This window comes from Manduca sexta, chromosome 3 (genome assembly GCF_014839805.1).
Source record: "Manduca sexta isolate Smith_Timp_Sample1 chromosome 3, JHU_Msex_v1.0, whole genome shotgun sequence".
Lineage (NCBI taxonomy): Eukaryota > Metazoa > Arthropoda > Insecta > Lepidoptera > Sphingidae > Manduca > Manduca sexta.
In genome coordinates, this window is record NC_051117.1 from 8,841,665 (window position 1) to 8,868,832 (window position 27,168).

The 27,168-nt window shown below is 36.0% G+C and overlaps 1 protein-coding gene across 10 annotated transcripts in view; it reads right to left on the reverse strand.

Annotated features, from left to right (window-relative positions):
- Nucleotides 1-27,168, reverse strand: part of LOC115442964 (nuclear factor 1 B-type) — a 77,434-nt gene that overhangs the window by 13,442 nt on the left and 36,824 nt on the right. For 5 of the 10 annotated variants that reach the window (XM_037439493.1, XM_037439483.1, XM_037439473.1 and 2 more), the window contains exons 2-5: nt 3,616-3,771; nt 3,152-3,343; nt 2,570-2,777; nt 41-112 (exon numbers count right to left, since the gene is read on the reverse strand). In XM_037439493.1, the coding sequence (XP_037295390.1) occupies nt 41-112; nt 2,570-2,777; nt 3,152-3,343; nt 3,616-3,741 (598 nt within the window). In that variant the 5' untranslated portion in view covers nt 3,742-3,771. The remainder of the gene's footprint in view (nt 1-40; nt 113-2,569; nt 2,778-3,151; nt 3,344-3,615; nt 3,772-27,168) is intronic. The other 5 variants (XM_037439487.1, XM_037439477.1, XM_037439495.1 and 2 more) reach the window with 3 other exon arrangements.

The following is a 27,168-nucleotide window of genomic DNA, read 5'->3' on the forward strand; positions in this document are numbered from 1 at the left end:
ATGATGCACAGGGATGAGCGACGAGGACGTCGCCGGTTACCTTTGCTCTTAGCATCGTGTTCATTCTCTCTCTCTCTAGGCGGGTGCGGCGAGATCGAGCCGCTTAGTATATCTGAAACACATGCACCTTTTAGTACTACACTGTATCATGAACGTTATTATCCGTTAATATACTTTTGCGGCGAATTTATATGTCAAGCTAGCACGCGGTGTACTTGACGTAAATATACGTCATGCATGCACGCTGAATGATGAACTAACAAGTAAATTTAATGTAAATTTGGTGTCTCGAGGCGTTAATATTCAATGGCTTTATTATGCGAAAATATTTAAATAATTATGCCGTAGATATTTTTTATATTTAAATATTGATATTATGTCAAAATGTCTTCACAGATCGATAGAGTTCAAACATAGATGCATAAAATTTAATTATACGTGGTATCATTACTATTACTTGTGTTCGTTATATTTAAAAATAGCTGTAAATCGTCCTCCAGGTTTGATATACCAAAACCTATGAAACCTATCAGCCTATATTCGTTAACTACTGGTCACATTTTCTTGATACCTGCCACTAAATATGATTTTTAAAACGAACTGCAATAATTACTTTAAATCACCACAAATACGTGTAAACTGAGAAATTTAGTCAGTATTTTATGAGAACATTACTATAATGTTTATTCAGAGCAAAAGGACGTGTAGTTTATTTAACAATAAGAGCAAAAGATATAATTTGAACAATTGCCAAATGAGTACACGTATTTATAGCACCGCAAAACTATTTGCAAGTGTCTCCGAAATAGTTTTATATAAACAATAATGACGTAATAATGCGTCTTTAAAACGTGCTGTAGTTTTGTGTTCTAGTATGTTTTTATTTTGATGTAAAATACCACGGCCTATTGACGTCATAGCACGTCATTTTAAAATTAGAGCCGTAGTAACGTCAAATTAAGACGTCAAATGCATTCTGGTTTAAAAACAAATTAGGCTACTTGTTTGTATTTTTTAGAAAGAACTATTGAATATTGTTCAAATAGTTCAAACTATTCTTAAAAGCAAAGCAAGTGATTTTTTCGCGCAAGCATTTGAAAGCTTCTTCAAATTCAGTTTGGAATCGATCGATAATTTTTTAGCATTTTTGTTACACAATGTATTTGCACCCTTTATTCTTACGAGTTTTTCATCAAAAAACCATATTTTTGGAATTTTTTATTTGTTCCATGTCTATATGCTCTGTTTTATCAGACTTACGGTATTTTATATTTTATGACCATAATAATAATGTCTATTTTTACTAAATATAAACCATACGTAAGCGCTTACTCAAGTGCAGGACGGCATAGTTTTTGAAGCTTTAATTTGATTTCTATATTGATGACGTTAGTGTTCATATTACAGTGACACCATTGTGATCAATTATAGTTGCAAAATTGTAGAAACCGATATGAACCTTATTTTCATCGAAATAAAATTTAGATTTATTCGCATGTAATACAGGCCTGAAGACGTAGCTTGGTGACAATAACTTAGATATTATTCGGTAAGTATAAGTACTTATAACTATAATTTTGCAAATAAAACAAAATAGGGACCGAGTGCTGATTATAAGATAATGTAAGAAAATACAAAAATTTTTTCAATAAATTAAGTAATTTTAGGTGTGAGGTATTTAGATTTAGGAAATGAACGATTGTAAGATAAAAAAAAGAAATCCCTTTTTTATTTCTATGACTGCTCATACAACGATAGAAATAAACGCAAAAACCAAAATCTATTAACTTCTACTATGTTAAGTCTTATTATGTCACACTAGCTACAATGTCCTTCAAGCCAGAATACAACAGTGACTACACACTGCTGCTTGGTGGCAGAAAAACATTGCGGTAGTACCTATCCAGGTAGACTCCCACATGTGAGAGACCACCAGTAAACAATGTCGTGTTTTTATGCCAAATTAGATATTTAAATAATTAAAGGGTCTAAGCCTTATAATTGATCGTCATTTCTTTTTAAACTAATTAACCGACATACTCAGCGCGTCACTACAACGTAACAACGTAAAGGGAGCTTCCTTGCTTTATTTTAGTCACGTCCTACTTTACTAAAAAGTTACTGTCTTATATCACCACTAATTATAACAAACTGTTGTGTTCTCTAGACAAGTGATTAGTAAACATTATTGGGCTTAAAATAAACCAATTTTTTTCTAGCTATTTGAGAGATCTAAAATAGTAATCTGTCTTTGTAACCTTTAATTTGGATAGGTTAGATACATTTAACCTACAAATAAATTATTCAAACTTTCAAAATTTTCATAATCTCTAAAAATCAATTATAATTGAAAAAGAACTGTAAGTTGATAGAAAATATTGTATTGATTGTCGTCGTTAAGAATACTGGCGTTTACGTATTACTATTGCATTACGGGACTTAACATTAACCATCAGAGAGAATATGTGTTTCGTCATTCTTTAAAAAAAAAAGTCATTCTTTGAAAACAACGCCATCTATCGTATAACCAACACTCATCCCCAAGCGATTCAATAAGTGAGCGAGAGACCTGGCAGACCGTCGCTCCCATTACCATAGCTGTTTATGAAGTTTGCCAGATACAAGTCCAATTCTCTAACTGAAACGTTGATGTGGTAAGGGTTGACGCAGAGGCCTGGCTGCGTGCATTCCGGATGCTTCTCTAGCCGCTCCCCGTCCGTACTTTCCAGCGGGATTGCTTTGAATAGTATCACCATTACCAGGTCTAGTCGCCACACCTGGAACGAGATAGGTTTTATTTGAGCATATTTTAGAGGTTACGTGTCTCTTGGATGTGAAAGACCATAAGCATATGTTAAAAATATATTTCTGTGGTAAAGAATATTCAAGTTTTGCATCGTTATTGATAATTTTGAGCATTGTTGGCGCCTATCATCAGTAAACAGTTTATCCGACACGTTTAACATTTGTAGGACGACAAACCAGATAAAAGATATTGAAGATAACTGAAAAGACCTTATCCAGACATATTTAGTTACAGCTTTTACTTTACCATCGTAGTCTTCGCTCTCCTTTTGAGTATATTTCTTTTATCTACATCTTTCATTAATCATTCTTTATTCTAGCCATTTAAGTATCTAGGAGTATGTACCTTATCAGCCTGTCTCAAGCAATCTATCCGCCGCATCTTGCCCTTCTGGTCGGGGTTGGAGAGCACGCACACAGCCGGCCGTTTGCCCGTGATGCTGAGCACGAAGTCCTCCCGGCAGTCTTGGGTTATGTCCTTGCGCAACTTGCCTAGCAGACGGGAAGCCCATTTTTGTTTCACTTCTGCTTTCTCGTTCTGGAATGATAAAGGATTTGGGGTCAATCATTGTAGACTACAAAATTGTAGAGTGACTAAGTGAGGTATTTTTTAGCTGATATTTTGGAAATGCTCCCCAAACTTATTATCTTTGTTGGACTAAAAATACATAACTTAGATCAAGAAATTAAATACCGCAAATATTATTAAGTTTACAGCTGTCAAATCAGAAATTACTCATTTTCTAGTTGCCCAACACTTTATATTATGTCTGCCGAAAAATCTTAGTTAAGGAATTAACGTAATCTCACCTGTAACTCATATTTAGTATGCCGTTCCTCCTCGAGACTCATCCGCTTCTCGTGTTTTTTGTAATATTTCCGTTTGGCCGCTTGTAAATTGAACCAAGTATACGAGAATGACTTTACGAATGGCATCAGGGCCTCTATGAACGGATGGAACTCGTCCTGCGAACAAACATCCATGCATACAGCAGTTAGATATGTTTTGTTAACGAAATTTCTAAGACCCTTGGCGCCAGCGGCCTGGAGGCCAATTTTGATCACTTTAGAACCAATATTTAATATGTTTAAAGTTTAATAAATGTTATATTTATTTAAATTAAAACTTATTTTGAAAAATGCCAATTGGCGCCCAACGTGTAACTTTAATTTTAAATTTAACTTTAGTTTTAAATCATTGCCATATTGTTAAGTGGAATGTTGGAAGGATGTCTTAATGATGACCTGTCTCCAAACCTGAAAAAGCTGAAAATTTTAACACTTTTATAATGGCACCCAACATGGTATTAGTATTTAATACTGTGGTGAAGCTATAGAGAGGTTATATTTAATAAAAAGACATAAATAATTTTGAGCCATTTCTTGCTTCGTCCTTAAACTATTTCAAGAACTAATTGTCTGGAATATTTTGCAAATGATATTTACTTTTAGCCTTAAATGCTACTACCTACCTATTCCTCGCTAACTTCTTAAAAGAACCATGTTATCTTTCGGTCATTGGCAATCTAAAATATCCTTTATACTGGTATACTTAAAAATAGTTTGTTTAAGAGTCACTAATATGGCATATAATACCTGTAGTTCAATCACAATTTACTTGTTGAAATTCATTCAATAAATCGCTACAGCCGCATTCTCCCATACATAACTAGATATTATGCCGGCCAATGCCGCAACGCGACTCGCGGATTTAAGTTGCGAATATAAAATAATTGAAAGATATGTCTATACTACTGCACAATATTAGGTATTTATTAAAATATCAACACAACGCTTCAAAACTCAAAATAAAAAAAGATTTATAAATTTTCCATAACAAAAACTGTTAAAGAATTTGAATAAAGAACATTATTTACTTAATGTCAAACAATAACAACAGGTCAAAATACACAATTCCAAAAACGTAAACAATTAAAATTCAAACCTCAAATGCGATCCTAATAAAATCTTAAATTAACAATCGATGTACAATGAAATACGATAGACATGTGTCATGAAAAGAAAGACGCTTAACGCACTTTTAGTATTCAAAACACGCGCCGAACAAATATTGTATTGTAATGCGTATTGAATCATAAAATATGTAAGTGTGCCACAGTAATTTATCGCGTGCGATCACCGCCGAACGATAGAATACAAGATTCCTGTTTTTATTGTTTTTATTTCAAAACCGTGAAAGCATGCGATGCAAATTATATGTCAGTTTAGTAATTGGGAATATGTTTTCGAAATTCATAAGTTGTGCTTTGAGTGTAAGCATTGGTAAAGGCTTGATATAGTTAGATATCGATCCAAATAGGTCTAAAGAATACTAACTAGTTTAGATTTATTTAACTTGAAAAGGTCGCGCGATGTTATCAAACGATTCCAATCTTATCTCATAGAATGCGTTTCTACTGTAAGTATTGAATATCAGTGGCCCAAAACAATCACTTAAAACATTTAAGAGCTCAGTAAGATCAGTCAAAGCATTGGTTTACAGATTGCCGTCCCCTTCTAAGACAGATAAAAAACAGGTTGTAACAAAAACCAACATTCATACTTTCTTAACTATAAAACAATGGCTAAAATCCGCACATCCAACGCCGAAATTAAAAACCTAACACAACATAACCTCAAAATCCAAGCGCACCTTAACCTAACCTCATTAAACCAAAACAAACGAGCGAAGCCAAACGTTAAACTATAAACATAATGTCGAGTCATAACATCAAGTTGGCGTGTGTTGCAGACGCTGTGAACCTCTGCCAAGCTTCGCTGGGCTGTTCTTTTGGCAATACCTTTGCCACGTGGGTGAATGAAAAAACCTAACCTTATACTATGACTTTTACAAACTAAATCTCGTTGGCTTAAAATTAGGTTCGCCTGTGTGCATCGTGACGAAAATTATCGTATAAAATTGTCTGGTAGGTATCACCGCCTAGTCTATTTCTCGACAGACAGCAGTTTGCACTGTTGTATTCTAATTGAACTGACAATGTGAGCTTATTTAACTGGGCACTATGACTTGAGATGTAATATCTTAGTTACTGAGAATACAAAGTAGTGCATGGAAATTCAAACTTCCAAGTAGCTTTACAGTTATAAGCATTCGCAGCACTTACCATAATGCTTTCTCGTCCTCTCATTCAGTTATATTTTAGAAGTAAATCTTCAAGGATCACTAAACACGAGCCCTTTTTGTCTCTAACAAACTGCATCTAGCAAATTGAATCCCATATGATATGGAAGGGCATGATGTAAGAAATCAATAAATTACTAGGAAAACACGCCGCCCGCCCGCGTAAGCGAGCCCCACTGAAACCCGAGTGTTTTGACTAATTCAGAACGCTTGTATGTATGTATGACCATATCGAGGGTATGTATCATTATTTGGTATGTTTGACTCTTTATGAGTTATGACAGCTTATTTAAAGTGGTTTTTTTATGGAATTCTCAAGGTAGATATTTATTTGTTTATAATTTTGGGTGTGTTATTGGTACAAGGTGCCGGAGAGGGGTGAGGTTTCGCTATTTGATACGCAGTTCGCCTCCCTCCGAGTGTGCAACGATGCAGGTGAGTACTGTGTTACAATGTGATTATATTCAGGGTTTGTGTTGCAGGGTCTGTACTGCATGCGCGGTACGGCAGCGCTCTGAGGTCCTGAGTTCGAATCCCGGGCAAAGTGATATTTGGGATTTTCTGCTCAGTATCAGCCCGGAGTCTAGAATTTGTGCCCGATATGGCGATAGGCTCGCCCCCTATCACATCATGGGATGGAACACACTTGGCAAAAAGTGGGTGCCATGGTTGCCCCTCTGCATACCCCTTCGGGGATAAAATGCGTGATGTTGTGTGTGTGTTGTGTTGCAGATTGAGAACACCAAGTTAGATTTCAATCCATAAATAAATCCAACTTGTCTAAAATTAGAATTGACATGGCTCACCCCCTATCACATAACGAAACGGAAATATGTTCGAAAAACATTTTTGAGAAAATGCGGTTTGGATAAAGTAGAGGTCAACTATACATGTTTTGCAAAATTCGTTTCTTCACCAATTTTTTTTTATAAATCCTCTGTTCTTATACCTCTGTTTCAAACAGTAAAAATGTGAAACAGATGTTAAAAACAGAAGGTTGTTCTGAATTTGAATCTAACAGAAGCATCCTTAGTTTAAATACATGATCATTCTGTTATCAATTTGATATCCTCTACCTACTTTCTACAATTCAAGAATGAAATTATGAATAACGAAGTCCCAGTCACAACACGTTGTTGGCTGAACTCACAGACGGTCCTCAGGCCTGCCAAGCTGCCACGAGCTGGGTTGGCAGGGCCCAACCACCACGTGGCCACCAAATATATTTGCCAATTTTTATTCAACCGCAGAGCCAAAAAGAAAGTTGGTAACGTTAAAATATTGATAAATTCGTTCGAATATTCATTGATGTGACCAGATGGAAGGAACAGATGGAGTTATCAGTTTTAATAGGAAATCTAGGGACTGAATAAGGCATGGTTATGATAAATTAAAATGATATCCGTAAGCTCATACATATGTAGCATTATTAAGTGGAAGGTCAGAATTTGTGTATATTTAAAAAATACAGTTCTAAGACCAAAGCTTGGTTTGTTAAAAAAATAACTAGAATACATCTTTATTTCACAACGAACACAATGTACAAACATAAAAATCCAGCATTAAAATGAAACATCTGAAATAACCAAAACACTGCATTTTATAATCCAAAACAAAAACTTTATCTAAACCCTTAAAATATGGCGGCGATAAAAAACGCTCCGCCATATTGGACCGCGAAAAGCGCGCGAAACAAAATAAAAATGGCGTCGTAAAACTATCACAGCACAACGGCGATAAGGTGAGAATATTTGGCAAATGTAAGAACAACAAATGCTGAATAGTAAGATTGTTGGCAATTTGCTAGCCCGTAGTAGATTCCGATGTAATAGGATGATATCATCGCATAACTGATTGTACGTTCAATACTTTATATTTCAACAAAATAAATCTCACAAATCAGACAAAACGATTGCAATGTTCACGTCATTATTCTGACGTCCGGTGTTGAAGTCGATTGCATCAATGCCTTGGATCTAGAGTTAATATAATTGCAAAATTTTACAACGTACTCATTGAGCAAAAAAATTGAGAAGTAAGTTTGAGTACCTACGTGTAATCACACGTAGGTACTTTAGTAAGATTATAATCGATGTCTCAATCTAACAAGTCGGCTAATAAGATATTAAAACTGATGAATACCAACAATACTAGAAGAATCATGATGCCTAGTAATCTAAGTTTAAAACAAATTCGTACCAATGTTAAACAGTGGAATTAACCCGCAGACTTAAACGCACTGAGTATCGCCAATGAACACCGAGATACAAGGCGCAAGAGTAGCCAATACTTGCTGGTGGTAGGATATATTTCATATCCGCCCGGATAGCGACCACCGTACGTAAGGGATTAAAACCGCCATAATTGGCCACGTAAGTTTGTCACCTTTCGGAGTCAGCTAGTGTATATGTTCCAACAGGCCCGCATATTGGTGTCGACTACCGAGTGGTATCTCTCGTCAATCGATGTTCTGTTGGACCCTACTCCACTTACCATCAGGTGTAGTGGAGTCACCTTCCCGGGAACATATAACAGAAAACAATACCAGACCCTTTTCATTAGGTTTGTAGGCATTTGGTCTGCACGATCGCCATTTTACAATTTTCTATCCGTATTTTCGACAAATAGATACGAAAGATAATAGATTAACAAGCTCCAAGAAGCTGATTAGTATTGTTTATTACTAGAAGACTGTTTCACGAGCTGTAATAGAGATATATTATGAAAATTTCCGTTCGATCTTGAGGCTATTAATACAAAACATTTGACGCCATATTGTCAAGAGCGGTCGCAAATCATCTAGCGTCAAAATAGATCGTGACGACGCTGTGACGTCATTTCAATTTATAATAACCATGTGATTTACAATCAAATAAATACGTGTGAAATTAGTGCATCGGATATTTATAAATATTACTGAAATTGTAACAATACAATGTATACCCTGTATTAACTTAATAATGCAACGATAGCCGAATTGATTGCGGAGCGGACTGCGAAGACGAATGTCTGAAGGTTCAAAATCCAAGGTCACACATCTCTGAATTTTCTAAAATTATTTGTGTATCCTTCTTAATTATCGCTTACTTTAACAATGAACGAAAAAATCGTGAGGAAACCTGCATACCTGTGAAGTTCTCTATAGGAATTTTGAGGGCGTGAAGTTTACCAACACGCACTAATGGACAAAACAAATGGAAAATGCCTAATAGACTATCCGTGTGCTACATTACAATCAAATCAAATACAATATTCGCTATAATCCTACCAACTAGTCTCGTATCCTCCACATTTGTTCTCAATATAGACCCATTTATTTTTACTGCACATCAATTTGAAAAGTCATTTATAGTCGCATTTAAGTGTCTATAAAATACACATAATTCATATTGATGGTATTTTTCTTTGACGAAGGAGGGTCTTTGAAAGTCACCTCGCTTCCCTCATGCAATGAGTAGTTAATAATATAGACCCTTATGCCGATTGCTCATGAACTTAACTAATATAGCTCGCATAGGTGAGAGAATCACATAAAAAATATATTAGCTTACATAGTAGCAGTCTGCATACAAGTATCAAAAAATACATCAGCTAATAATTTCAAAAGGTGAAATTTACTGAAAGGGACACAACATATAGGTACTTATATGCATGAATGCGGTCTGCAAATCGTTTTAATAAATAGATTCCACATAAAGGGCAGCCGGCAAGAATCGTGTGATATGGACTCTTCACCATTGATATCTACTATACTAAAGTAGTTCAGTAACTCAGTTTTGTGTCAACAATTATCATTCATTACACTTAACCTTAATATTTTTATACAATTTTATTAATTATTACTTTTCGCTTCAGATCCTAGCAATACTAAGTTAAATTTACTGTCCAATATGCTTGAAGAAGAATCCACCAATCCACATTTACAATTTACACCGCCCCCACCGCCGGAGACAGAAATAGTTGGAGAAAGCTCGTTCGAGAGAAAGTGATGCAGAAGGGAAGTCACGACCCTCGATAGTGAGGAATACGACGCAAGAAGATACGGAGATAGAAGTTTAAAGACGATTTGAAATAATTTATTCATTCAGCTGCTTTGTGGCGAAGATGAACATTCCACTCGTTTAATAGTAATCACAACAAAAGGGGAGAATAAAGCATATTAACCGTTAAACCATCAATAGGTTTGATACTATACTACTCTTATCATACAAAAAATAATAAGTCTAATGGCTCAAGTATTTTTTAACAAGCACGGTAGTGACTCTGCTGCATCTAATGGTAAGTGGAGTGGGGTCCAATAGAATGTCGACTGACAAGAGATGATTACACCTCGACAGTCGACTCAATGATGCCGTTCTGTTGGAACCGGATAAACACGATCCCGGAATATGACACATTTACCAATGGGCCACTATGGCGGGTTTTAGCACCTTATGTACGGTAGTCGCTATCCGGGCAGATATAAAATATATCCTACCACCAGTAAGTAGTATTGGCCTTTCATGCGCCTTGTCTCTAGTTCCTCAATAACGATACTCTGTGTGTTGAATTCTGCGGGCTAATTCCACTGTTTAATATTGGTGCGAAGCGTTTCCGCATTGTTTTATACTCACATTACTAGACATAATGATTCCTCCAGAACTGTTGATTTCCAACAAATTTCACTGGCGACAATTTGAACAGGAACACAGTGTACCGCTTATCGTCAAATATAAACAAAACGGCCATTTGCCTAGACCTACGTATGAGAGAATCACCAAACAAATAGCGAATATTCATTACCTTCATCCACAGTGTAATGGTATTACTCCTGGCCTGAATTCACAAGGCTAATAAGATATTACAATGTAAAAGATTTATTTGTTCATTAATTTATCAATCCCTGATGCACGATTACTGCCACTTGAAACACAAGATATATTTTAGTGTTATATTTTTGTAATAGAAAGGTGCAGCATGTAATATACTTACACAGAAATTCTGTTGGCGAAACTGTGAGTTAGGAAGAGATAGGGAGAATAGACTTCGGGATTACCAAATATTTATAATTTTTTTAAATTTTAGTCTTGTCCGTCCTCTAGCAAATATTATAGATTATTAAAGCAGCCTTTTATTATATACTGCCCTACTACTGGATACTGGCAGCCTCTGGTACTGAGAGGGGTGACGCCTTAATCTAGTACGCTAGCCTAGTGCAGATTAGCAGACTTCACACACCCTCAAATTTCTTACAGAAAACTTTTGAGGCATGTAGGTTGCCTCACAATATTTCCATTCACCCTTAAAGTAAGTGATAATTCACAAAGAATACACACGTAACTCTGAAAAAAACAGAAATGTGTAGCCTTAGGTTTTTAATCTGCAAACATTCGTGTCAACAGTCCATTCCTCTCCAAACTAGGCTGCCCCCGCTAACTATGCTTAAAGGAATATTACAGATTAAAGATCTTAAAACATTTAGAAATCAAAACGAATATTTGAAGGTCTACCTTGACGGATATAGAACTGGGAACCTGTCATGTCACTCCTAATGTCCTCTGCCCCGTCTTGTCACTATACGATCAAAATAAAATCTCTTGTAATTATGACATTGAAAATAATTAATCTTTATGTGAAAAAAAATATTTTTTTACAGAAAAGCGTCAGTGTTAAGCAAAAAGTTAACTGACGATAAGTAATTTTTACCAAAGAGTAGAGGACCCTTGTGCGATTTGCTGATCTTTAGGAAATGAAAATTTAATTCTTCCTGTATAAATATTCTACTATGTTATGTTTCATCTTCTTATATTTTAGATACAAATACGTAAAGGACGTAGTAGAAATATCGTACAAACAATCTCCGTCATATGAAGCAGTTGGCAAAGAAGTTTCACCATCACTTTGTTGATAAGCTATTAGAAAACCAATCGTGACATTGAGACGAAACAATCTCGCTCGACGCAAAATATTTCCGATAGGAACTGCCCTATCGAATCAAACAAACTATTAGGCCGACATCCAGCGGACTTTGCCAAAACTCTGGAGTGCGTTCAACCCGAAACATTTTGGCGGCAAATCGCGTGACGTATTCCTTCATTATTATTTTTTTCTCTCTCCTGGCGGTCCAATTTATTTTATAGATATTGGCGCTGGCTCACTGGGGATGCCCAGCTGGACTTGGCCGTGGCACCCGTTGGCCAGCTAACTGGGTCGCTACGTCACGCAGGAGCCTCGGCCAAAATCACCGCACACGCGGAAAGTTGAAAAAACCGCGCGTGCACCGTCCGCCATATTGCCACGCGCCACGCTTCTGTTTGGCGCGCCGTACGATCCCGCGCTTTACTGACAATGCACGTAATTTTACAATAAATTCTATTGTTGAATACAAAATTATATGTATTTAGGTACTTGGGAGGCACGCACGCGGAATTTATGGAAAAGCTGCGGAGCTTCTCAGAAATACTTAGCAGGGGACATTCCTGGATCGAATTCGGATTGTATTACTCAGGCCGAGGTACTGCTGTGAACATTCAACTTACGACATTATAAATCGTTGTAGGACGCAATTTAACATACAACAATATAGAGATGAAAGATAGCTCTCATATAATTTCATATATCTTTTGTATTACGTGTTTCCAATACGTATTCTGTTAACAATATGAAAATTCTTAGTTGCAGCCATGGAAATTTTATAGTTCATATATTTTGATTATCAAAGTACAATTAAAATTATTTACACTACAAATTCTATCTAGAAAATGACAAAAATGTTCACAAATTCCGTGAGTTTAAGAAATATTACAGTTTGCCAACGATATATCTCCTACATTCTGAATGTCACAATGAATCTTGCGCAATGACTAATTATTCAATTAATCAACGTTGGATTTCCGCGCAAAAAAACATGATTTCATCGAATTTGTCTTTCAAATATATCTGTAGAATGAATTCGTAGCCCCAATGCGGTTTTCCTCATATTTTTGACAATACTTTTATCACGTAATTTTACCACGAAAAATCTTCAAATCGAATACAAAATGAATTTGTAGGTTACAAACAACTTTTTAGCTTTCAAAACGTACGGAAAACTACAAGTTCAATCCCGCAACGAAACATTTATGAATTACTCACATTTTATTTTTAACTTACATTTTTGGAACCATATTTATTCGAGTTCTCGGTGCCTAATATTATCTCTAACCAGAAACACAACCCCTTAACAATTCCAGCCCCGTTGGAAGCGGTTTGAATCCAGCGACGTCTCAAGACTTACACATTGTCTGTCCACCTGATTTGGATAAATGCCACGGCAAAATGACTCCACTGTACTTGATAATTAGTGGAGTGAAGTCCAGATATAGTATCACTCGACATTGGGCACAATCATGTCCTAAAAAGGGTGTTGTATGACCAAAATTCGCAGTCCTTAATACAACACCATACGATTATGAATATTTGTTCATCGTTCTCTCTCTAAAACCTCTTTCATGACTAATAACATTTTGTATTCTAACCCCGCTTCGCTAGCCTAACTTAATATTATAATCTAAAACATTATCTTCATAAAAGGGCAAGCAATGAAATAACTTTAAATGACCTAAATTCAACCATTTCGAAACTTTCTAGATCAAGAGATTAAGCTAGATTCTAAGATGTTTCCACAAATGATTTTAATTCAGTTCAACTTTTAGTGATATCTAACTCCACTTGGCCGTCCAGTCCGCCATGAAGGCGGGACGGTAGTACGTGAAAACAAAAAATATCCACGTTATTTCAGGACCTATCGACTTGAAAAGATCGACAGATGCTTCTTGATTGTACTTGCAACATTGAGGACTGGTGGTCCTTTCAGATCCCAAATCAAGCAATTTTCCAACATGATTTGGTTTAGATTGGATTTTCCACCAGAAAATGACATTACGCATCTGTTGATCCCACATTTGAACAGGAAAACAGGCAAACACGAAACAGGCTAGTTAAGAGATATGACAAGACAAGACTCGAATGCTTTTGTCATCAATCTATATATATAAAAATGAATCCCTATTTTCCTTGGTCACGCCATCACGCGTGAACGGCTGGACTGATTTCACTATTTTTTTATTGTTGCGTTTGTTATTGTCAGGAGAAGGTTTTAATGAAAGAAAAAAATCAATAAATTGCGCGGAAAATTAAAAAATTTAAGAAAACAACGAAAATATTAATTTTATATAACTGTCAATTGGTTGGTAATAACTGTCAGCGATTGACAGAATGCGCGTTGCAAATTAATAGTTAAGACGGGACAACGTCTGTTGGGTCAACTAGTTTTCAAATAAAATATCAATAACTAATCCCGAATAAGTCGTCACAATGACTAGCCGAAGAAACATTTGATCTAATTCATCAGCTTTCTGGTTTATTAGTTGCTGAAAGACCGTGGGTGTTTAGTATTATTGACATTTGCGAAGCGTATGCACCCAACGCCGCCCACGTTCCACGTTATAAGAGAATCTTAGATTGAATCATGTTTTTATTATCACTTTCTTCAACAGTATGAGTCACAAACTTTCCCGCATCTTTAAAGAACTCATGTGAGGAAAATTCTAGAAAAAAAAATCGTCATTTCTGAGAGGGTTTTGCAGTCATATGAAAATTTAAATTAATTTATTCCTTATTTTACGAGCATAGAAATGAACTGCTCTAAACAGTAAAAAAACAATTGTATTTTTATTTCTCTTCTCTCTTTATTATGGACTTGTAGTCTTTACCCTAAATTGATTGAAAAGAGCAACACCAGAGTTTCTTGCCCGTTCTTCTCTGGTGAGAACTGCTTTCCGAACTGGTGGTAGAGTTAATATTGACGGAATCTAAATAATCTATAACATTTTACAGATTCAAATAAATCATTTCATTTCAGAAAGTATCAGGACTGCCCAAAAATAGTATGATTATTCGAGGAGTATCTAATATATTTACACTGTACACCAACATACCGAACACCCCTTGGTCACCTTCTTCATGCAAGATTTCCAGGCCCTCTCATAAGAGACCTAACTATTGTATATGACTATAAAACATAGACCCGTTAATTCTTACACAAAGTAAAAATAATCCCAACAAAGCCATAAAATGTATAATTTTTATAACCAACTAACATTCTGTATAAAATCTTTACATCATTGTTAAACGAAATAATAAAATAACCGTAAAGTTAGAGATAAAAACTCCACTAAACTTTGATCTGTGCCACTAACCTTCAAAAGTTTGAAACTTTTGAGCTGGAATATGGATTTTATCCCGAGTTTTGTGACTTTATCCTGAGGAAGGGTGAAAACTAGGTTTCACTTACGTAGAAATATTATATTTTAGTTCTGGAATAACGATTTGATACCAGTATTTTGTGAAATGTGTAAAGAAATCACACCGTGTACCAATAATTATTTTGGAATGAAGCAGAGATTTCACTTACATAAAAATATTATATTTTAGTTCTGGAATAACGATTAGATACCGGCATTTTGTGATATGGGTAAAGAAATCACAACGTGTACCAAAATTATGTTTTGGAATGAAGCATATTTTTTTTGTGTAAGAGATATATTGAAATATCAGTTCTGCTATGTGTAGATTTCTTGTATCTTGCAATAAATAAGAGAAGTATTAGATCAAATATTAAAAATGTTATTTAAGCTTTAGATTTAACTTTTAATATATTTATGTTAGATTGTAATGTATTGAAACCAAATTGCCTTTTTATATGACAATATGGGACCCATAATATAATATCAAAAATACTTTATACGTACACAATTTGTAATTCAATTTACATTGTATTGTTCTTCCTTAGGTATTCTACCATGAGTTTCTTTAGTCAATATATTAACTGCACATGCAATTTACCTACAAAACATATTTATATCTATATATATACAGCTCCATAACAATATACAGGGTCATTTTGACAAACCACATACTTGTCTTTACCTATGCTAACATTATGTCAAAATGTATCCATGAATAACTGACTGAAAGTGTGATGTTACCTGCTGCGACAAATTCTCTTAGGATTATTGGTATTAGGGCGCGTAAAATTAAAATGACTTTTTATTTTGTTCGAAATACATTTTTGTTTTACATCTACGGTTCGAGAAACTTATTTTTCAATTTTTTTTTAAATAGACAAGTATGTGGTTTAATTTCGAAATGCAATTTCAAAATGATCCTTTATATTTACGGTTATAAGGCTAATTGCCTTTAGCAACATTCTATGGGATCATAAATTATACACATGTTTAGAATGAGTACATTTTTCTACGCATTTAAAAGGTTTTTTTTTTTTAAAATAATCGCTTACTCAGTTAGCATTAGAACTATCAATATGTTTTGTAAATAAGTATTTCTCAAAAAAACTTACGTAACATTATATTTTCTACGAAATATTATTGTGATTTTTTTTAGCTTTTACGAAAATTTGTTAATTTTTTATGTCTTATCTGTTTTTTTTATCTTAATACATTTTTCTACATATTATTTTCAATGTATTAATCCAAATATAGACACAAAATTTCGTAACAATATTTCTTTCAAACTTCATTAAGTAATTTTAATAAATTCTTAAAATATTTTATGCAAATTACTTGGAATCAAAACCATAAAATTCTCTATACATATAACTCCATGTATAAGCATGTGAATGTGTACGTGGATATATTTATATCGCTTAGAAGTTGAAGTCTGGTAACAGCTGAACAGTTGCGCACAAATAGAAAATAGTTTCAAGAACTAAAGTCGTGGTGCCACTCGCCGCGATTACGCGAGTAAATAAACATTTGGTTACGTTTTGGCTGTAAGACCAACTCTGTATACTAGTCTGGAATTTTCCTGGTATGGCGATAGGCTCGCCCCCTGTCACATCAGAAGACGGAATATGTAGACGAAAAGTTGGTGTCCTGGTTGCTCGTCTAACCTTTCGTGGATAAAGAATGTGTGTTTGTTTTATTTTGTATTATAGTAGTGCGCACGGCCCTCCTAATAATCAATGGCCTAAATAATACTACAAAAGTTACATTGATATAGAAATTTCAATATATAAAATTGAACAAATAAACATACATTTGACGATAGCTAAGCAAGAAAATATATGGATTTTTTCTTTGCTTTTTGACGTGACCCAAATCCGTAGACTTGTAGAAAACGCGACAGCCCATAAACTATAAAATCATCACCTAGTTTATGTTCTAGAAGAATTACAAACGTTTGAGTGGCACTGAAGAACTATTCTGAGAAAATATACTAAAGTTTTAATAACCAAATTTACACCGGCTACAATACCTTCCCAAAGATTAAACAGTGCAAACTGCTACTCGGCATCAGAAATAGACAGAAATAGACACTTTGTACCTATCCTAATGGATACACAAGAGACGTAACTAAAAACCAGTGAACTACAATATCTAAATTGCCTAACATTAAAAACATTCAACAAACATCTAAAAATACCACCGCTCCCACTGAAACCGCGCGACATAATGCAATCGGCGACCTTCTTCAGAGGACTGGGCTTATATCGAAATTGAATAGATTCGTATAAAACTGGCACGTATTCGCGCCGTGAGAGTTTTACATAGATATGTCTGAACTAGTAGATAACGTGGGACCTTTATCAAGAGATGTGGGGTATAGATTAACGGGCAATTTCTTAGGCTTCCTTTACTGTCTGTCTTAAATTGTATTTAAATTCTATTACAGATCATCATTTATGAAATCTCATCAAAAGAGAAATGTATATGGCATTACTAAGTAACTAAAGTCTGAAAAGAAAACAATAAAATGTCGCAACATCCTACTCATATTGAAGATAAAGTTTCTGACAATATTCTTTGGTATTTTTTTAAGTATATGCATAAATGACTGAATGAATTTTATCGCAATATATCATATTGCGTCTAAGCTGTTATTCTATTAAGTGCATCATATTCTAGAAAATTACCCCCACCACCGGAGCCGCTAGCGAAATCTATAGCAAAATAGAAACCAAACGCACAAACTCCACTGAGTTTGATATTGATATACCTATCAATAAAATCATTACTCCAACCAAAAAAATCTTAATTACGTTCATTACACTTAAATGAAACGAGATGGTAAAACATTCCCTGATGGTAAGCGATGCGACCGCCCATATAACATCATACTGAACTTTGAATTACAAACTGCTTTGCACTATAATGCGCTCGTCATCCGCGACATGTTGAATCTCATAATGACCAGTAATAAATAAGAAATGCAGCAGGATCAAAAGCGTTACATCGAAACCCCGAGCATCGTGGTTATTAGAATTCAGCGTGTACACGCGAGCGTGCAAGCCCGCGCAGACGCCGTGTCTACGGGACGTATCCGGGACCGACAATGAATATTTCTATCAGGGAAACTCGATTACTTATTTATGTTACGCAATCACGGACCTTCTCAGGGAACGCGGACTTTATAGAACGTGGTTTATCCTGATTGTATGTTTGCGGTATGTGTTACTTCGTGTTTATCGACTTTGACTGTTGACTGACTCGTTGTAATTGTACACGTTACAAGTACAACCCCGCTGAGGTCCTAGATTTGAATCCCGGGTCGGGACAAAATAATTGTGACTGGGTTTTTCTTAAAACAATTACTCAATCACAGCTCGGAGTCAGGAAATGGCGGTGTGATATCCCCGTGCATCGTGGAAGCACGTAAAGGTATTGGTCCTTCGCCTGATCTCTCTCCGGTCATGTCGGATTGCCGTCTCACCGGACTATAAGAATGAAGGATCAGAGTACTCCTGAGTATTGCGTACACACTTGTGCACTATAATTATTATCTTCTGCGTACCTGGCTGATATTCGATGAGATGACCGCCGTGACCGAAATTCGATTAGGAAGGAATCAATCATGTTTATCGACTAACCGCCATTTTCATTAAACTATCCCAATATCTTTCGATCTATCTCGAAAATGGACCAATCAGAACAAAGATTTTTGACATGCTTACAAATAAGTTATTTTGATTGGTTCATTCTTGGATTTGGATTGAAGGTTGAGATTGGGATCGTTTGTTAAAAACGGCTGTATGTAGTAATTGTATTGGCATGTGTAGCCTCATTGTATGTTAGAATATACCTATCGTGGTATTGCTACTTCTATCTTTGTATTGAAACAGCAGAACCACCAGGGATTGAATCCCTGGAAGCAAGTGTAATGATCTCATGATTCTGATTAGCTAAGACTCATAATATCCAAAAAAAGTCCACAATACCCTTGAAACTAAAGCACAATGCGCTGCATGGTGACAGTATAGACAAAGATTGGCAAAACATATCTGTTTACCGGTAACTGTTAGGTAATGTTATTTTGGCACTTAATCAAAACTACGGCATTGAAGGTTAAGTTATGAACGAGCGTTAAAAAAACGTAAAATGACGTCGTATTGATGATGTAGGGAAACTGCTGAACATACCCGACCAGTCGCTCCTCAGGGTTTTAGTAATCGCACTTTTCCCGCAACAACAAAAGAGTATACTGCCTGTCACTTGTAAAATACACTTAATATGGCTTGGTTGATCTAGAACCAGACAATAAAATCTGGGTTTCATTTTCAGGGCTACATCGAAGTTTTTGTTAAAACAACTTGCCGTAAATTAGATGGAGTCAACTCCCCCGAATCTTATAATAAGGTGGACGTTCGCAAAACCTAAGACAAATATTTTCAACTTGACTGAAAACTATAATGCTGACCATGCATCAGAATAAGAATATGGCAAAGGAAAGTGGTTTTATATAATTGAAGCTCTCTTTCTTTCTTAATCCATAGCATCAGAAATAATCTATTCCCAAGGAGAGTAACAAAGGTTGCAATAACAAAAATATTTTTGTCACATTCCGGAGTTTCTAGATTGCAAATGTCACTTTGAAGTCGCTATTAACGCGATATAAAAAGATTTTTTATTAGTTAGTGATAGGTGGAAGATATAATTCAAATAAAATGCATAAAATTATCACTGGAAAGAAATACGAGGCATAAAAACCACGAATCTAATTGAAACGTTTAGTTTAAAACTAAGATATCGCGCAGACGCTGTCTTGCCCAGAAACTCTATACTACGAAAATAACAGTTACTGATGTTGCTGAAATTTAGAATGCACCCATTTACCAAGCTTATTTAAACCATTAAGTATATTATAGTGTCTCAATATCTCTGAAGCGATTTCAATGGCGTTTAAACTTGATGAGAACACCTGCAAGGGTGATAGACGACTTGATCAAGGTCGCAAGAACACGTTAGATGCAGGCCGCTTTCGACAGGTCTGTCTGGTAACCTTTGAGGGAGGCCTTTGTTCAGCAGTAGACTTGATGTGGCTGATGATGATAAAAACATAGTGACTAAAATAACGACCTGAGAAAAGAACCCTTAACTTCTACAGTACGAAAATCTAAGTACACAGGCTATAACAGAGCAATTATTGAAGTCTATATAACAAACACGTCATGCCCTTATCTCTGAAGGGGTAAGCAGAGGTGAAACTAATACAGACGCTTTTCCCACGTATATTCCATCTCAAGACGTAGAGGGCAAGCCTATCAGTACTATCGATCACTATCGACTCTGAGCTGATTCCGACCAGTAATACCTAATATCCGGACCTAAGATGTCTAGAATGTTCTTAAAAAAAGACAAATATGTTGTACCTAGACTTATATATAAAAATGACTACTCTGGACGCCATTGTTGCATGTTATTTTGCCTAGAGGACTTCACTACGTCCACAGAATACAGATTAGTACAAAGAAGTATAAATAAAAATCCAAAATATCCAGCCATGTCAAATGCAAACTAAAAATCATTTACCTAAGATCCGAATCGGGTTATCCTGAGTCATGGTAAAACCCGATCCTTTGAAACCACAGGCGTTCCGTCCCGCCCATACTGTCGCCCATTGTCGCCTTATACCTACGCATTTTACCACATCGTATGCTTAATCATTTTCTTATGCACTTTGTTGAATTCATAAGTAAAGTATTTTGTGTTGAATGAGGAATATATCGCCTGATGGTAAGCGAAACGACTGCCCTTAAACCAACACTTTACAGATCATTGAATTACAAAGTACTGTGTGACACTCCACTGCTCTCATCATCCTATAACATAAGACGTTAGTCTCACAATGCCCAGTAATCCTGCTAGCTAAAATTTTCTTCACATCTGAACAGAGCATGATACTCCTGGTTAGTGGTAGAAACAGATATTGCTGGTACCTACCCACTCGGCCCTTCGCATACAAAAGACCTACCAGCATTATATACCAAAATGAACTGTCCAAAGATTTAATTAATAGTTATTGTCATTGGCGCTGAGGTATTTACTGGGTGAGATTAGACCTCCATGCTAGCCTAGTAAAGAAAAGAGTAAGCGTTTTTATATTCCGTGCCAGCAAAATTACTCTACTGTGGTGTTAAGTGCCGTCCAGACGTAGTTTATTATCTTATCTCCCGCTTTGCTATGGAGAGAAGTTGATAATTAATATTTCCAACTTGTATTTCTATTTGATTAATAGTTGCAGGATAAAGACAGATTAGTGTTCCCTGAGACTGCGAGCTTCTCCGCTGTATATCATAAAGCGTGCCACTGCTGATCCTGGCTTACAGCTGTAGTGGTTGTTGTGAGGATAGTAGTCTCTCTATAAGTAAAGACACCTAGCATGCTCAAAATTGGATATAGAAAAAACCCAGAACGCAACACAACTTGGGTCTGGGCACATGGTCGCTATATAAGCGAATACCGTCCAAAGGTAAACGTATAAGTTAAACTTGATTGCTAGAAATAGCATTCGATAAAGTATACCATCCAAAAGTAAGCGTATAAGTTAAACTTGATTGCTAGAAATAGCGTTCGTTAAAGGATACCTTCCAAAGGTAAGCATATAAGTTAAACTTGATTGCTAGAAATAGCGTTCGTTAAAGGATACCTGCCAAAGGTAAGCATATAAGTTAAACTCGATTGCTAGAAATAGCGTTCGTTAAAGGATACCATCCAAAGGTAAGCGTATAAGGTAAACTCAATTGCTAGAAATAGCGTTCGTTAAATCCCACGATAATGTACCGTTAAGTATAAAGCCCATCTAAATCACACACGCGGGTAGAAATGCACTCATTTCACATTCCCCATACGTAGCACAAGGTGAGTTGAGGACGATGCACTTGCAGGGGGACGGACGCAGGGACGTAGAGGGGGGGAACATTGAAAAATTCGGAATTAATAAAGAAAATATTTTTAATTTTTTTGGGTCATTGTCAGTCAGGTATTTTGTACTTTACATCGCTTTTATTATATGTTTAAACAGATTCCTGAATCTCCGTTATCCGAAAAATAATATATTTAAATGCTCAATTTGTAAAACAACGAAAATTTTAGTATCCAAACGTAAAAAACCGTTATTTTACGCTGACTTTAATATTTTAACTGTCATTTAAACAAACAAAAGCCAAATTAGCATTTGAATAACATATAAAACACCAAACAATTATTCATAAAAGATTCAGACAAGCCTTAAATTTCCATGCCACACTATCTCCTTAACAAATCAATACCCTCCAAAATAACCCCCCGGCGCACCCACACGGGGCCCTTGCTCCCCAACAGCCTCCCAAACTCCGCCCCTGTCCAGGACACAATTATTTGCAAATTCCCAACTAACATTCGTGGCACGTATTATTTTTTTTACAATGGCAGCCTGGCATGACGTACCTGTGTTATGCATGTTCGCATTAAAATCCGTATTGTTTGTTGATTCATCATTGCGTAACCGGAGGATTATTGGCCTCTATATCGTGAGGTCGCGGGTTCGATGCCGTCGACTAATTTGAATAATTTTTGATAATGTTCATCGGCAACTATTAATTGAAAGGTTGTGATAATTTTGGATTTTTTTGTTGTTTTGTTAATTATATAAATGTCATAATTTGGAATTAGCGCAACCAATGTGTTGTTATTTGTATGGTTTTAACATTGATTTAAATTCTCTTGTTTCTTTACATTTTGAACTCATAATCATCCTAAAGATTTATAAACTATTTGTTAAAACAATAATTAGTTTAATACTAATTAACAACATTTGATAATAATAATATAACATCAGCCCTGTATTATATACTGTTCCACTGCTGGGCACAGGCCTCCTCTACTATACTCCTCCTCTACTATGGCCTATATACAAGACAGACTTCACAAACATTCAAAATTCTTGAATATTTTAAATATACAGGTTTCCTCACGATGTTTTCCTTCTCCGTTAAAGCAAGCGATAATTCACAAAGAATATACACATTACTTTAGAAAAGTAAAAAAGGGCCTTTGGATTCGAACCTGCACACATTAATCTCGTCAGTTACACTCCCAAATAGACTATCGCCGCTTGTAACAACAATTATTACTACATAATAATTAGTAGGATAGAAACACAAGAGAGTATATGCATAGCATAATCACGGAAGAATACAATAAACTCATATAAACTGCAGGAAGACTTTTATCAAGGAAAACCGCAGCGATAACTCAATTAACTTATTAAAGAAGGTAAATTTCAAGATATAGTATATTCTTAAAACGAATACTAATATTCTCACAGTCCACTAAGAAAGCAGCTATTATTAAAGAAGCGACTTTTGAAACATCTTTAGACCTACTATAGTATAATAGGAAACTGAAAAGCCGTTAGATATTTATTAATTTAGTTCAATGATTTCCTCAATTTAGATTCTTAAATGGAAAACGCCTTTAGTAAATTTTGAAACAACACAGTGAAAATGTTTTTCTTTTTAAATAACAAAAATACTCTTCTTTTATTACGATACTAAAGCATCTTTTTCTTCAAAATATATTCAATTTTCATACTACCTTCCACCTCTAACTACCACATACTATCAAGCTTCATAACTTCGAACCTTAACGTGCGGTAATACACCACACATTCCCTAAGACATGTCCAAACACCCACAAATTCTAAGACATAATCATAATTCCATGTCATCACTTGGTTTACAAGCTTGTACCTCGCCAATACACATATCTTACCGTAAACCTACACATTAACTCACTAGACGGTTAATCCCGGTGTCCCGGGATATCCCGGGACTACACCGGCCCATTTGCATACAATACCCGTTAAACGTCATCCACGGGATTCGAGACGATGTCTTAGCCCGATGTTAGGCTTTGTATAATTTTCAGATTTAGGGGCTTTGACTAGATTTTAGGTGATAACGTGTGTAATTGTAGGGTTTGAGTTGGTGCGTAACATTTTGGGAATTAGTTTGAGGGTATTCTGTGGATTAAATAGAGATATGAAAAAAATATATATAATCTGTCCCCTATTTTGAGTATTATTAGACGGGATTCTAATCAATCAATTTTGTTTTCAGTAACAGGCATATTTGATTTGAAAATAAAAAGTATCGGGTTTGAATGGAGTAGATTAGGGTTTATTTTGTGGATCATTAAATATATGAAAATGTATACAATGTTTTTGAATCTGTCCCCTTTTTGGAAGTCGGTTAAAATAGTTCTGTCTTGGGTTTTGTTGTAGATCATTAAAAACGGAAACATGAACATACAAAAACAAACACACAACATTTTTGTAATCACCTCCTTTTTTGAAAATCGGTTAAAAATAGTTCTGCCTATTGTCACGACTAAACTATTGAATCGATTTTGATGCTTGCAATGCTTTTCTATTGACATACTATTTGGATTACATTTAACATCAGATGCAATATTCTGCGGAACAGCTGATAGGGGTTGACCGCACCGCACCTTCAAATATCAGATATCTGACATTCTTAGTAAAGGCCAATTCAAAAGTACCCGGAACCGGCAGGAATGCATGAAAACATTGTTAAAGTTGAGGAAGCGAAAGTATACCAGAATCGTGCAAAGTGGCAATCCAAAGTCTCTGCCCACCCCTACGAGATAGAGGCGTTATACTATGTATGTATGTATGTAATATTCTTCTCACGTCACTATTTCTTATATGTAGACTGAATGATCGATTTAGATTTCTCCTCTGATATTTTAACTGACTCCATGACGAAACACCATAGCGTAAAATCTTAGACCATTATTCATATCTCTATAAAATTGAATGAAGAAACAAACAAGCAGTTCTTCTGATGGTAAGCGTGACAACTATATCGAGCGACTGTCAACTCAGAGGACATCCACAAAACAGTTTTCTATTCCTCTACAGTTGCGACGCTATGGCTTCTATCTCGTTGCTTATCTACAATAAAAAAAACCAACATCCAAAATGAATTACAAACTGGTCTATTTGCACCGCGCTCGTCGTCTTGAGACGTTGAATAGTGGATACTAAGCCTCATATTGCCCAGACTGGCCATAATGTTCTTTAAACAGCCCTATAACAACTAATACTGCTTTTAGCTGAAGACTAACATCGATTTTCAATAAACGATCCCGAACTCAATCCGATCAAGAGAATGAACCATTTCCAAATAAATGATTTATAATCATGTCAAAATATCTGTTCAGTGTTTTCTTTTTATAATGCTACGGCAATTTGACCCTACTTCACCTGATGGTAGGTGGAGTGGGGTCCAATAGAACGTCGACTGACGAGAGATGATTACCCCTCGACAGTCGACACAATTATGCTGTCCTGTTGGAACCAGATGCACAGGCTGGTCCTGGATCGCACAGTTACGTAGGCCACTATGGCGGGTTTTAACACCTCGTGTTCAGTGGTCGCTATCCGGGCGGATATAATTTTTTTATATCCTACTTAAAGAGTATGGAAAACAAACACAACCCCATTTATTATTAATTGAAAGACTAATACGTGACTGACGTCGTCTCTCCATCAATGATAAACATCAAAATCGAACATCGTCTTTCGAGTCGTGTTTTTGGCACATTCTAAAAAGGCTGAATGATCCATTTTCGCGATGAGTTAAACAATGATTGAGATCGTTTGAAACCGATGGATAAACAACTGCTATGAAGTCTTATATACTTCAGATATACCAAGACAGTCTTATATTACCTGAGGCGTATGCTTAAAAAAGAGCAGCTTCAGATATACCGAACAATCTACTTATATTACTGAAGACGTATTAAAGTAAAAAAAGAGCAACATTGTAATTGTGTATTCGAAAAGCATGTAATGTTTATTACCCCTGAATTTATATTTAGTGAACGTAAAAGAAATCAAGTGGACATGCAGGCAATTAATAGGGTCTGAGAGACCCTAACGAGAACATCTGAGTTGATATTCGCTGGCCATTGTTAGGGTTGCCAAGATTGATATTTTTTGCTGCAAATTTGTTTTTATTACTTTGGAAAAGAGAGGTTACGCCTTGTGATCTAATGACTATGAAAGACGTATATGGAGAGAATTCTGGTTTGCTAGAAATAGCAAAAGACTTTGTTTTAGTTATCGAAGTGGACCAGTGCCCTCGCTCAATACTATACAGGCAGTTTTAGGTTAATTCTCAAGATATAATGTTAGATATACGAAAGCAACCGTCGATGAAATCAATAGTTTTTCCGTATGCTGTATTATTATGCTAAAATCACAATACATTGGCAGCCCTAGACATACACAAGCATGGCGCCTCATGCGAACGCATTAATTCGTCACATTACGACGAGAGAAAACAATTACTATTCAAGAGGGGCAGCGGCGCGGGCAGAATAACAACCACGAAAGAAAACAACCCCCGACACGACCCATTAGCGACTGCAAAAGTAAAAATAATTCCAGAAGTCACGTCCACACTTAAATTTAAGTGGTCCATTTCAATAGAGCTTACGGTCATTAGGAGAAAAGAGTAATTAAAAGTGCGATAAAAAACTCCAATGGGAAAGTGGAGGAAAAAACGCGCAGCCGAGCCGGCGACGGCGCGCGGCTCGATGCGGCTCCACGCGGCGCGGCGGGCGCATCTTGCAGCGGCGGGCGGCCACTACAAACACTATAGCTGGCATGGCTCGCACGCCATGCGCCATCGGCCCGTTCATTCAATATTTTTTTTACCGAACGCTGTAATTTCTTGGCTCGAACGCATCCGTTTACATGCCAAACAATAAATTTATTAGTCGGCCGGGGGAGGGGCGGCGGCACGGCACCGGCGCGTCACCACCACGTCACCGACACGTCACGTTTTGGACATTTTGGAAATGGTTTTGGAGCGGCCGGGGCCGCGGGCCGCGTTA